At 43.6% G+C, this 13,657-nt stretch overlaps 1 protein-coding gene across 2 annotated transcripts in view; it reads right to left on the reverse strand.

Moving 5' to 3' along the window:
• The window catches only part of fxn (frataxin), a 106,787-nt gene that overhangs the window by 13,317 nt on the left and 79,813 nt on the right, over positions 1-13,657 (reverse strand). For both annotated transcript variants that reach the window (XM_041186472.1, XM_041186471.1), the window contains exon 2: positions 1,576-1,664. In XM_041186472.1, coding sequence (XP_041042406.1) covers positions 1,576-1,664 — 89 coding nt within the window. The remainder of the gene's footprint in view (positions 1-1,575; positions 1,665-13,657) is intronic.

Consider the following 13,657-nt stretch of genomic DNA (forward strand, 5'->3'; position numbering starts at 1 on the left):
CATACCTCGGTAATTGCCCTTATTTAAGTTAAGGACACTGGTTTGAGACCCAAGTTTCTCACTCTCAAACTGAATTTAAAATTCTACCAAGTTATGATCGCTTCCCCCTAGAGGATCCTTAACTACGATATCTCGTATTAATCTCACCTCATTACACATTACTAGATCTAAAACCTGGGTAGGTTCTGCAACGTATTGCTCTAAGAAACAATCCCTGATGCTCTCTACAAATGTGTCTTCCATGTTACCCCTGCTAATCTGATTTGTCCAGTCAATATGCAGGTTAAAATCATCCATGACAATTGTAGTGCCCTTCTTACATGCCTCCATTATTTCCAAATTTATACTTTGTCCTACAGTGAGGCAGCTCTTTGGGGACCTATAGATGACTCCCAGCCATGACTTCTTCCCCTTGCTATTCCTTAATTCCACCCAAACTGATTCCACATCACGATCTATTGCATCTATATCACTATTCACCACCACATTGATACCTTCCTTTATTAACAAAGCCAATTCCTTTTCCTGTTTGCTTATTTTCACGGAATGTGGAATACCCTTGAATATTCAGTTCCCAGTCTTGGTCACTTAATCTAAGAGGTGTGGCTGTCTCCTGAAACACAGTGTCCAGGTAACTCTCCCCCTCCCTGATGTGTTGCAGTGTGCGCAGCTTGGACTCCAGCTCATCAATTCTGAGCTGAAGTTCCTCGAGCAGCCAACACTTGCTGCACATGTGGTCACCATGGATCGCACCAGTGTCCACCAGCTCCCACATACTACAGCTGCAACACATCACCTGCCAGCCATCTCTATTCTAATTAATTAATTTTGATGTTAAATATTTTAAAAGTGAATTTCTTAACTGTACTCTTCAGCTGTAATTGCGTTTCCTGATTTAAACCACTTAGCCAATCAAAAGAGACACGGAAGAGATACCCACCAATCACCTACCTGTTTTCCTTTGATGTCACACTTCGGCTCTGACAGGTAGAAACAGGTCCTGCTCTCGCTCTCTCCTCTAGGTGCTGCTGACTGCCTGTCCCAGGGTCATCCTCTCACACTCTCCTCTCGATGCTGCTGACTGCCTGGCTCCGGGTCCTTCTCTCACACTCTCCTCTAGGTGCTGCTGACTGACTGCCTGTCCCAGGGTCCTCATCTTGCACTCTCCTCTCACACTCTCCTGTGGGGTGCATCAGCAGTCAGCTGGGAATAGGGTCAAGGGAGCAGGAGGTCTCATGGACACGAGGAACAGCGACTTCAATTGTTAACTTCTTTGACACACACATTAACCATGATAACATATCACTGTCTTGAGTCAATCAAACCCACTCTCTGTTACACTGATAGATAGATATATTAGAAATATGTCAATGGAATGCAGATCACTAAATTTATTAAGGCTGTACCAAATGTCAAGGTTTCATTACGCAGACAGAAAATAAATGCTTTGGTTGCTTTACAAACAGGATAAGCAAACATCAACACATTTAGCTTTATCAGTGAATGTGAAACACAGAGCCAAGTCAGTTATGCACTGCACACATACATGTACAGCCTTTTGTCACTTCAGGATACCTTGCATTTTCCATTCTTCTCAAAGTCGAGGAATGGATCTCCTTTCTTTGGAATTTCAAGCATCTTAATGAATGTAAATGCTGAAAACTCTACAAAAGATAAAAACATGATTAAATTGTGGCTGGGATGAATAAAGATTATTGAACATCCTTGAAGCAAAATTCTTACAATCAACAGTTTTAGCAAAAATAAAGCCTGTGCACATATAAAATAGGATTTCATGCTAATGTTTTGCAAAAGTGACCAGCACAAGAGGAATTCCCTTCCTTCAGCACTAATTGGTCTTTTTAACATTCAATATAAAGATTCAATTATAATATATGTCCAACCTCCACTAATTATAATTTGTAAAGATATCTGGATTTATTATTACAGGTTAAAAATAACTCAAAATAAGCCCCCTAATAGGTAAACGTACTGCCCTGATGTGATATCACAGAGCATATATTTCTCAGGTTTGATAACTGGTCAGTAATGTATTAACTAATCTCAGTTGGGGCAGCATTGCTGAGTGAACTAATTTCATTTGGAACTGTAGCAGAAACCTTAGTGTCAGAAGGCAATGGAGGAGAAGAAAAATTAAACAAAATTGGCTGAGATTCCTGTTCTCAATTGCTCTCAAGTCAGGGACCCTCATTGTGAAATGCAGATGTCAAAGTATCTTGGATTTCCTCTTGACCAAATTGTCTATGAACAATCAATATTTATGCCTACTGTGAATGCCCATTAGAGTGAAATACATCACCTATAGAAGTGTACTACAGCTTGCGACACCTTCGGGAAAGTGTAAAAACCAAAGCTTAGGTTAACTTTGTGGCAATTTAAGCATTGCAATTTACTAAACAAATTTTGTGTTAAACACTGCAGCATGAAGATGCCCAGATGTTAATTGCTGACCAAATACCATTTGTCATCTTTAGTTAGTTATATAGCTATACAACTTAACTGCCTCTCCTTAGTTAAACGTTCTGACATTCTTTCACAGGCAATGTCCAATCCCACAAAATTGCTGTGCTTACCCCTCCTTAAAATACCCAGACTAACACTCTCCCATCCTCTTCAATGACTGCCTTGCTTCAAGGTCCTTGAATGCATCTATATTCTCATCTCTTCTGCCTCTCTGTTCAAATTCCTTCAGTCTGCTTTCTATCTTATCCACAAACCAAGAGTGTGCTGATCAAAGAAACCAAGGATTTCCTTTGTGATTGCAATTATTTTATCCTTCCTTTGTTGTCTTGGATATGGACAGCCAGCCTGTCTTACCCCTTAACTGCCCCTCCCTACCTGTCCCCTCATAGACATTCCCTGCAATGATTTCTACGCCAACCTTCTGTCTCCTGACTGCTGAATATTTCCCAGCATTGTCTGTTTAATAAATGCTGACCTAGCCAGTGATGCCCACATCTCATGAGTGAACGTAAAAAAAAAGTTTATATTTTGCATTCCCAGCATCCACCATATTTTGCTTTTGTTTTACTGTTATGTTGTGGCACGTTGGGGCAAATGCGCAAACCTGTGCTGCCTGGATAGGTGTCCCAGTCCTCTCTTGCAGATGTTTAGTTTGGTGGGTGGCAGCTTAGACGTGTAATGCAGTTTGGGATGAGGAATTAACAGTAGGACTATAGTGGTAGCAAATTTCTGACTTAAGCAAATCCTATTGTTCTGAAATTATAAATATTGTCACGGGTCAAATTTCTTGATTCCATGCAAAGCAGTGAGTGCAATCCAAAATGTTTCAGCCCTTTGTACTTTACTTGATGTATTCACATGTCTTTACAGGTAAAAATACCCATGAAGTACAGATGCAACATGGGGTAAAATGTGTCATGATCAAGCCTGTCAAAAGCATCTTTTGGGATATATTGTTATTTTGCAATAGGAGTAGGTTTATACAGTGCACTTATTTTGGCTACAGTAGTCCTATAAAGAAAGAAACACCTACAGTGTGTGGCTGTTGTGCAGCTGCCTCGAGTACCATGTAGTGGCCTCGTCTGTGTGAAACTCCATCTGGTGGAATATAGAGTAAATAAGGTTGTCCCCGACCGAGTGTTGCAGACTGACACATTCCAAGGTCCAGGACTATGTGCTGAGGGACGCACTAAAGCTTGGGGCAGCCACTGCAAAGGAGCAATGGGGAAGGGTCGCTGTCTAAGACCTTTCTGCCATTGTGCACCGAGCGGCTGGGAATTACATAGACCCCTCTGGCTGTACGAGTCACAAAGATTGTATGTAGTGAATACTAAATGTATCATAATTGTATTGAAGCACCTCAGAGTGCAAAATGATGCATGTTGATAACTCCAATACCATTGCACTGTCTGACTGTCTGTAATGACCATATTGAAATGGCTGTAATAGTTCATTGAATGTATTGAAGCACCTCATGATCCATGAGTAAAAGTTGAATCTGATTGCATTTTCTGTGATGGCTATTTAGAAATGTTTTGTAATATTACTTCAGATATTTTATGAATAAAGTATATTTTTCAAAAATAAGGAGAAATGTGTTCCAAAGGTAGGAGGGTTGGTAACTGGGTGACACAAGTTCAAAGTAATTGACAAAAGAACCAGAGGTGACATGAACAAAACCAGTGAGTTATGATGATCTGGAATGCACTGACTGAAATGCAGTAACTTTCAAAATGGAATTACATAAATACTTGGAGGGGAAAATATGCAGGGCTACGGGGAAAAGAGCAAGGAGGGACTGGAATTAATTGGATAGCCCTTTTAAAGAACCAGCACTTGCATGATGGGTCAAATGGCCTCCTTCAGTGATTTCATGGAATTATTCCCAAATAGCGCCATTATCTACAGTTTTATTATTGCCTATTGAAAAATAACAGACTTTCCTAAACTCTTCAACCAATTGTTGGCTGATAACATTCGTTCCTAATGAGACTGAAAATATTTAATAGCTAAAACCACCTTTCTGGATATGCTATTGCTTTGTGATGGATGAAGTTTTACATCTGTGCTAATGGTGACAACTTGATCTCTGATGTATTTAGTTTGTGTGACTCCCTCTGGTGGAATATTATAGTTTTTCAAAGGAGGGCTTTGAAAGTCATATTTTTTACAGCCAATTCTAAAAATGGGAGGTTTTTTTTTGTGTGTTTTTATATTTAACATCAGAATCAGGGCCAAAATCAGTGCACCAAGTACCAGGGTAAATTCAGAGAAAAATCAGTACAGGATCTGTTTGTATTTTGAGCATCCTTAAAGATGCAATCAAAAGATTAACATCACAGTTAAAGTAAACAATAATTCATGTTTATATAGTCCTTTTAACACAGAATAAAAATCTTCTTGAGTGCTTCATGGAGGCATAATCAGACCAAAATGGATGTCGAACTAATGCAAGAAGTTTAAGGAGGGAGTCCAAAAGGGTGGTCAAAGAGATGGTTTTAAAGGAGAATCCTAAAACAGCATGCTTAGTGGGGCTCAGTGGATAGCATTCTCTTACCTTTTAGTCAGAAGGCTGTGGGTTCAATCCCCACCTCAGAGACCTGAGCACAAAACCCACATTGACAGGGGTACTGAAGGGAATGCTGCATTGTTAGGAGGTGTCGACTTTTGGATGGGACGTTAAACCAAGGCCCCATCTTTCCTCTCAGATATAAGTAAGATATATCATAGTCAACTATTTTGAAGAGCAGGTGAGTGTTCCTCGGTATCCTGGCCAATATGTGTTCCTCAATTAACCTCACAAACAGACGACCTGGTCATTATCACACTGATGTTTGTGGGAGCTTGCTGTGTACAAATTGCTGCTGCATTTCCTCATTACAACAGTGCCTGGACATCACTGGCTGTAAAGCACTTTGGGATGTCTTGAGGTTGGGAAAGTTGCTACAGAAATTCAAGCTTTCTTCGAAATGGTAGATAGAGCTAACATAGAGAATTCAAAGGTGTGGGACCTAGACGACAGAGCTTTCAATTCTGGGAAATGCATAAAAGACTGGAATTGAAGGAATGGAGAGATCTCGGAGGGTTAGTTAGGATTACGTAGGGCATATGGCACAGAAATAGGCCATTTGTCCTAACCAGTCCATGCTGGTGTTTAAGCTCCACTAAAGTCTCCTCCCACCTTTCGTCATCTAAATCCATCATTGTAACTTTCTATTCCCTTCTCCCCCATATGCTTAATAAAAACAGAGAATGCTGGAAAAACTCAGCAGGTCTGGCAGCATCTGTGGAGACAGAAACAAAGTTAATGTTTCGAGTCTGTATGACTCTTCTTCAGGACTCCCTCATCTCTCTCCATAGATGCTGCCAGACCTGCTGAGTTTTTCCAGCACTTTCTGTTTTTATTTCAGATTTCCAGCAACCACAATATTTTGCTTTTATCCCTCAAATGTTTTCCCTTAAATGCATCTGTACTATTTGCTTCAACCTGCAGCAATAGCTCCACATTCTCACCACTGTTTGGGTCGTGGAACTGGAGGAGGTTGCAGAGATAGGGAAGGGTGAGACATTGGAGGGGTTTAGGCACAAGAATAAGAATATTAAATTGGAGGCATTGAGAGTCTGAAATGTAGGCCAGCAAACCCAATGCCTGGCGTGGGATGAGATGCTAGCAGCAGGGCTTCAGGCGAATCGAAGTTTACAGATGGGAGATGGTTAAGCCTGAGTGCCATTAATGTAACTGTATCTACATGTTTGTAGATACTATCGCCAAAGGACCAAAATTCACTTGACAATTATTGGAAGGGTCTCAATCGCACGTCTGAAGTTTCCACAATCACATCAATTACTTGCATTTCTATAGCAATTTTAACGTAGCACAGGAATAATTATGAAACAAAATTTGGCACCAAGCCATATAAAGAGTTACTGGGATTGGTGATCAAAAGTTTGGCCAAAGAGCTAAGTTTTATGGAACATTTTAAAAGGAAGAAAGATAGAAAGGCAAAGAGATTTAGAGAGGGAATTCTAGGCCTTAGGGCCCAGGCAGCTGAAGATACGATTGTTAATGGTGCAGCAATGGAAATCACACATGCTTGTGGCCAGAATTGAATGACAGCAGAAATTTTGGAGGGCTGTATGATGCTCCAAAGAAAGGGAGGGGCCAACCTTTGAATTCTGGCTTTTAAACAAGAACTTTACATGTGCAAAGTTGATTTTTCAGGAGCCACTAATTCTCTATAATCTGGCCTGCAATGTAACCACAGCTTTCGAACAGTTCAGCAAGATGAACAAAAATCATCTGCATCAGAGTAAACAATATATCTCATAGATAATGACAATGCTGAATTTTTCAGTAAAGGTTCAGCAGAAACTGAGTTGACCCATTTCAGGATATATCAAGTACCAAATATCAAGGTTGACACTCCACTGCAGTACTGAGGGAGTGCTGCACTGTCGGAGGGTCAGTACTGAGGGAGTGCTGCACTGTCGGAGGGTCAGTCCTGAAGGAGGGCTGCACTGTCGGAGGGTCAGTACTGAGGGAGGGCTGCACTGTCGGAGGGTCAGTACTGAGGGAGGGCTGCACTGTCAGAGTGTGAGTACTGAGGGAGTGCTGCACTGTCAGAGGGTCAGTACTGAGGGAGGTCTGCACTGTCGGAGGATCAGTACTGAGGGAGGGCTGCACTGTCGGAGGGTCAGTACTGAGGGAGGGTTGCACTGTTCGAGAGTCAGCACTGAGGGAGGGCAGCACTGTCGGAGGGTCAGTACTGAGGGAGGGCTGCACTGTCGGAGGGTCAGTACTGAGGGAGGTCTGCACTGTCGGAGGGTCAGTACTGAGGGAGGTCTGCACTGTTGGAGGTTCAGTACTGAGGGAGGGCTGCACTGTCGGAGGGTCAGTACTGAGGGAGGGCTGCACTGTCGGAGAGTCAGCACTGAGGGAGGGCTGCACTGTCGGAGAGTCAGTACTGAGGGAAGGCTGCACTGTCGGAGGGTCAGTACTGAGGGAAGGCTGCACTGTTGGAGGGTCAGTACTGAGGGAGGTCTGCACTGTCGGAGGGTCAGTACTGAGGGAGGGCTGCACTGTCGGAGCGTCAGTACTGAGGGAGGGCTGCATTGCCGGAGGGTCAGTACTGAGGGGGGGGGCTGGACTGTCAGAGGGTCAGTAATGAGGGAGGGCTGCACTGTTGGAGGATCAGTACTGAGGGAGCACTGCACTGTCAGAGGGTCAGTACTGAGGAGATGCTGCACTGTCTGTCGGACGACCAGTACTGAGGGAGGGCTGCACTGTCAGAGTGTGAATACTGAGGGAGTGCTGCACTGTCGGAGGGTCAGTACTGAGGGAGCACTGCACTGTCAAAGTGTGAGTACTGAGGGAAAACTACACTGTCCGAAGATTAGTAATGAGGGAGTGCTGCACTGTTGGAAGGTCAGTACCGAGGAAGTGCTGCACTGTTGGAGGTCAGTACTGAGGGAGCACTGTACTGTCGGAGGGTGTGTACTGAGGGAGCGCTGCATTCACGGAGCCTCAGTATTGAAGGAGTGTTCCACTATTGAAGGGTCAGTATTGAGGGAGTGTTCTGCTGTTGGAGGGTCAGTATTGAGGGAGTGTTCCACCATTGGAGGATCAGCATTGAGGGAGTGCTGCATTGTTGGAGGTGCTGTTTTTCATGAGACTTTAAACGGAGGCCCTGCCTGTGCTCTCAGGGGGTTTTTTCCTGGTGTCCTGGTCAATATTTATCCCTCAATCAACGTCACACAAACAGACAATCTGGTCATTATCACATTATGTTTGTGTGAAAATTGGCTGTCATGTTTCCTACATTACATAAGCTCTTCTACATTACTTCAAAAGCGCTTCATTGGCTGTAAAGCTTTGGGATGTCCGGTAGTTATGAAAGGCACCATATAAATTTAAGTCTTTCTTTTTTCACATCTAAGAGGGAAGACATGGCTTCAAGGTTTAACATCTCAGTAGAAAGGTGGCATGTCCGACAGTGCATCACCTAACCAATACTGCACTGGCGGTTGTCAGCATAGATTATGTACTGAAGTCTCTGGATGGTTAGAAGAGGTAATTTGAGTGGGAGGTTTGTACAGAGCAAAGGTGTCAGCTGTAGCTCAATCGGTAGCACTCCCATCTTGAAAACAGGAGGTTGTCAATTCGATCCACACTCCACAGACTTGAGCAGACAATCCATGATGACATTTCTGATGCTGCAACGTCAGAGGCAAAAGCAGCTGCCTTTGACATCAAGGCAGCATTAATCTGGATAAGTGTGAAGTGATGCACTTGGGCAGGACAAACAAGGCACAGGAATACATGATGAATGGTAGGACCTTGGGAACTACCGAGGATCAGAGGGACCTTGGTGTGCATGTCCACCGGTTCTTTAAGGTAGTGGGATAGGTAGATACGGTCGTTAAGAAGGCATATGGGATACTTGCCTGTATTGGCCGAGACGTAGAATATAAGAGCAGGGAGGCTATGCGGGAACTGTATAAAATGCTGGCTAGGCCACAGCTAGAGTATTGTGTGCAGTTCTGGAATCTGCATTATAGGAGGAATGCGATTGCACTAGTGAGAATGCAGAGAAGATTTACCAGCATGTTGCCTGGGCTGGAGAGTTTTAGTTATGAGGAGAGATTGGATAGACTGGGGTTATTTTCCCTGGAGCAGAGGAGATTGAGGGGGAACATGATTGAGGTGTATAGAATTATGAGGGGCACAGATAGGGTAGACAGGAAGGAAGTTTTCCCCTTGGTGGGGGGAATCAATAACAAGGGGGCATAGATTTAGGGTAAGGGGCAGGAGGTTTAGAGGGGACGTGAGGGAGAATTTTTTCATCCAGAGGGTGATGGGAATCTGGAACTCACTGCCTAAAAGGGTGGTAGAGGCAGATACCCTCATAACATTTAAGCAATATTTGGATGTGCACTTGCGATGCCATAGCATACAAGGCTATGGACCTAGTGCTGGAAAATGGGATTAGAATAATTAGGTACTTGTTTGACCTGCGCAGACTCGATGGGCTAAAGGGCCTTTTTCTGCGCTGTAGATCTCTATGATTTGACTGAGTGTGACATCAAAGAGCCCTAGCAAAACTGAAGTCAATGGGAATCAGGGGGAAAACTCTCCAATGGTTAGAGTCACACCTTGCACAAATAAGGTTTAAGAAGGCGGCTCACCACTCTCAAAACCAATTAAGGTGGGCAATAAATGTTGGCTTTGCCTGCAGCAATCAAAATCCATGAATAAATAAGAAATGGGTGCTATCTTTTGGGTGAGACATTAAACTGAGACCCCATCTGCCATCTCAGGTGAAAGTAAAGGGCCAAAATTTTGAAGAAAAACAGGGAAGGTATCATTGGCATTGTGGCCAATATTCATCACTCGATCAATATCATTAAAACAGATTATCTGATTATCTCAATGCTGTTTGTGGGAGCTTGCTGTGTGCAAATTACCATGTTTCCTACAGTCAACTTCAAGAAACTGCTTCATAGGCTGCAAAACACGTGGGATGGGACGTATTAGCACTACAGGTCTTCTCATAAACACTGATATAGACCACACACAAAATGATCTGTAAAACTCAAATTATTTTTATCAAGAATCATACAGCTCAGAAGGCTCCCATGGTGCTGGGATCTTGCTTTGCTTTTACTATGCATTCCACTTGTTTCAGTGGGCTTGCGCTGTGGTGCTGTGTAGACTTCAACGACCCATGCCCCAACACCACTTGGGAACAATTCTTATTCTGACAGCATCTGTCGGGAAGAGGTCGAGAGGAAATTTGATAGAAGTGCTCAAAACCATCAGAGATATGGACAGAGTAGATAGGGATGAACTGTTCATATTGGTGGAAAGATGTTTTTACACAGTGCCTGGTTAGGATCAGGAATGCACTACCTGAAAGTATTGTGGAGGCAGATTAAAACAAGGCTTTCAAGAGGGAATTCATAATTATCTGAAGAGAAAATATTTGCAGGACTTAGGGGAGAAAGGTGGGGATGAACTGTGGAAAATTGTTCCTGTCGAGAGGACAGAAATACAATGGGATAGGGGAATTGTTCTTGTAGAGAGGGCAGAGACACAATGGGATGGAGGAATTGTTCTTGTAGAGAGGGCAGAGACACAATGGGATGGTGGAATTGTTCTTATAGAGAGAGGGTAGAGAAACAATGGGATGGTGGAATTGCTCTTGTAGAGAGGATAGAGACACAAGGGGATGGGGGAATTGTTCTTGTAGAGAGAGGGTAGAGATACAATGGGAAGGTGGAATTGTTCTTGTAGAGAAGGGGTAGAGATACAATGGGATGATGGAATTGTTCTTGTAGAGAGGGTAAAAAACACAACGGGATGGGGGAATTGTTCTTGTAGAGAGAGAGAGTACAGCCACAATGGAATAGGGGAACTGTTCTTGTAGAGAGGGCAGAGACACAATGGGATGGAGGAATTGTTCTTGTAGAGAGAGTAGAGACACAATGGGATGGTGGAATTGTTCTTGTAGAGAGAGGGTAGAGACACTACGGGATGGGGGAATTGTTCTTGTAGAGAGAGGGTAAAAACACAGTGGGATAGGGGAATTGTTCTTGTAGAGAGAGATAGTAGAAACACAATGGGATAGGGGAATTGTTCTTGTAGAGAGAGAGGGTAGAGCCATAACGGGATAGGGGAATTGTTCTTGTAGAGAGGGTAGAGACACAATTGGATGGTGGAATTGTTCTTGTAGAGAGAGTAGAGACACAATGGGATGGTGGAATTGTTCTTGTAGAGAGAGGGTAGAGACACAACGGGATGGGGGAATTGTTCTTGTAGAGAGAGGGTAGAGACACAATGGGATGGGGGAATTGTTCTTGTAGAGAGAGGGTAGAGATACAATGGGAAGGTGGAATTGTTCTTGTAGAGAAGGGGTAGAGATACAATGGGATGATGGAATTGTTCTTGTAGAGAGGGTAAAAAACACAACGGGATGGGGGAATTGTTCTTGTAGAGAGAGAGAGTACAGCCACAATGGAATAGGGGAACTGTTCTTGTAGAGAGGGCAGAGACACAATGGGATGGAGGAATTGTTCTTGTAGAGAGAGTAGAGACACAATGGGATGGTGGAAATGTTCTTGTAGAGAGAGGGTAGAGACACTACGGGAGGGGGAATTGTTCTTGTAGAGAGAGGGTAAAAACACAGTGGGATAGGGGAATTGTTCTTGTAGAGAGAGAGGGTAGAAACACAATGGGATAGGGGAATTGTTCTTCTAGAGAGAGAGGGTAGAGCCATAACGGGATAGGGGAATTGTTCTTGTAGAGAGGGTAGAGACACAATGGGATGGTGGAATTGTTCTTGTAGAGAGGGCAGAGACACAATAGGATGATGGAATTGTTCTTGTACAGAGGGTAGAGACACAATTGGACGGTGGAATGGTTCTTGTAGAGAGGATAGAGACACAGGAAGATGGGGGAATTGTTCTTGTAGAGAGGGTAGAGACACAATTGGATGGTGGAATTGTTCTTGTAGAGAGGATAGAGACACAATGGGATAGGGGAATTGTTCTTGTAGAGAGAGAGCGTAGAGCCATAATGGGATAGGGGAATTGTTCTTGTAGAGAGGGTAGAGACACAATGGGATGGTGGAATTGTTCTTGTAGAGAGAGGGTAGAGACACAATGGGATGGAGGAATTGTTCTTGTGGAGAGAGGGTAGAGATACAATGGGATGATGGAATTGTTCTTGTAGAGAGAGGGTAGAAACACAATGGGATGGGGGAATTGTTCTTGTAGAGAGAGGGTAAAAACACAGTGGGATGGAGGAATTGTTCTTGTAGAGAGAGAGGGTAGAAACACAATGGGATAGGGGAATTGTTCTTGTAGAGAGAGAGGGTAGAGCCATAATGGGATAGGGGAATTGTTCTTGTAGAGAGGGTAGAGACACAATGGGATGGTGGAATTGTTCTTGTAGAGAGGGCAGAGACACAATGGGATGGTGGAATCGTTCTTGTAGAGAGGGTAGAGACACAATGGGATGGTGGAATTGTTCTTGTAGAGAGAGAGTAGAGACACAATGGGATGGTGGAATTGTTCTTGTAGAGAGAGGGTAGAGATACAATGGGAAGGTGGAATTATTCTTGTAGAGAGAGGGTAGAGATACAATGGGATGATGGAATTGGTCTTGTAGAGAGGGTAGAGATACAATGGGAAGGTGGAATTGTTGTTGTAGAGAGAGGGTATAGATACAGTGGGATGGTGGAATTGTTCTTGTAGAGAGAGGGTAGAGATACAATGGGATGATGGAAATGTTCTTGTAGAGAGAGAGGGTAAAAACACAATGGCATGGGGGAATTGTTCTTGTAGAGAGAGAGGGTAGAAACACAATGGGATGGGGGAATTGTTCTTGAAGAGAGAGAAGGCAGAGACACAATGGGATGGTGGAATTGTTCTTGTAGAGAGAGGGTAGAGACACAATGGGATGGGGGAATTGTTCGTGTAGAGAGAGGGTAGAGATACAATGGGATGGTGGAATTGTTCTTGTAGAGAGAGGGTAGAGACACAATGGGATGGTGGAATTGTTCTTGTAGAGAGGGTAGAGACACAATTGGATGGTGCAATTGTTCTTGTAGAGAGGATAGAGACACAATGGGATGGGGGAATTGTTCTTGTAGAGAGGGCAGAAACACAATGGGATGGTGGAATTGTTCTTGTAGAGAGGGTAGAGACAGAATGGGATGGTGGAATTGTTCTTGTAGAGAGCGCAGAGACACAATGGGATGGTGGAATTGTTCTTGTAGAGAGGGCAGAGACACAATGGGATGATGGAATTGTTCTTGTACAGAGGGTAGAGACACAATTGGACGGTGGAATGGTTCTTGTAGAGAGGATAGAGACACAGTGGGATGGGGGAATTGTTCTTGTAGAGAGGGTAGAGACACAATTGGATGGTGGAATTGTTCTTGTAGAGAGGATAGAGACACAATGGGATAGGGGAATTGTTCTTGTAGAGAGAGAGCGTAGAGCCATAATGGGATAGGGGAATTGTTCTTGTAGAGAGGGTAGAGACACAATGGGATGGTGGAATTGTTCTTGTAGAGAGAGGGTAGAGACACAATGGGATGGAGGAATTGTTCTTGTGGAGAGAGGGTAGAGATACAATGGGATGATGGAATTGTTCTTGTAGAGAGAGAGG

This window comes from Carcharodon carcharias, chromosome 4, assembly GCF_017639515.1.
Source record: "Carcharodon carcharias isolate sCarCar2 chromosome 4, sCarCar2.pri, whole genome shotgun sequence".
Taxonomy (NCBI): Eukaryota; Metazoa; Chordata; class Chondrichthyes; order Lamniformes; family Lamnidae; genus Carcharodon; species Carcharodon carcharias.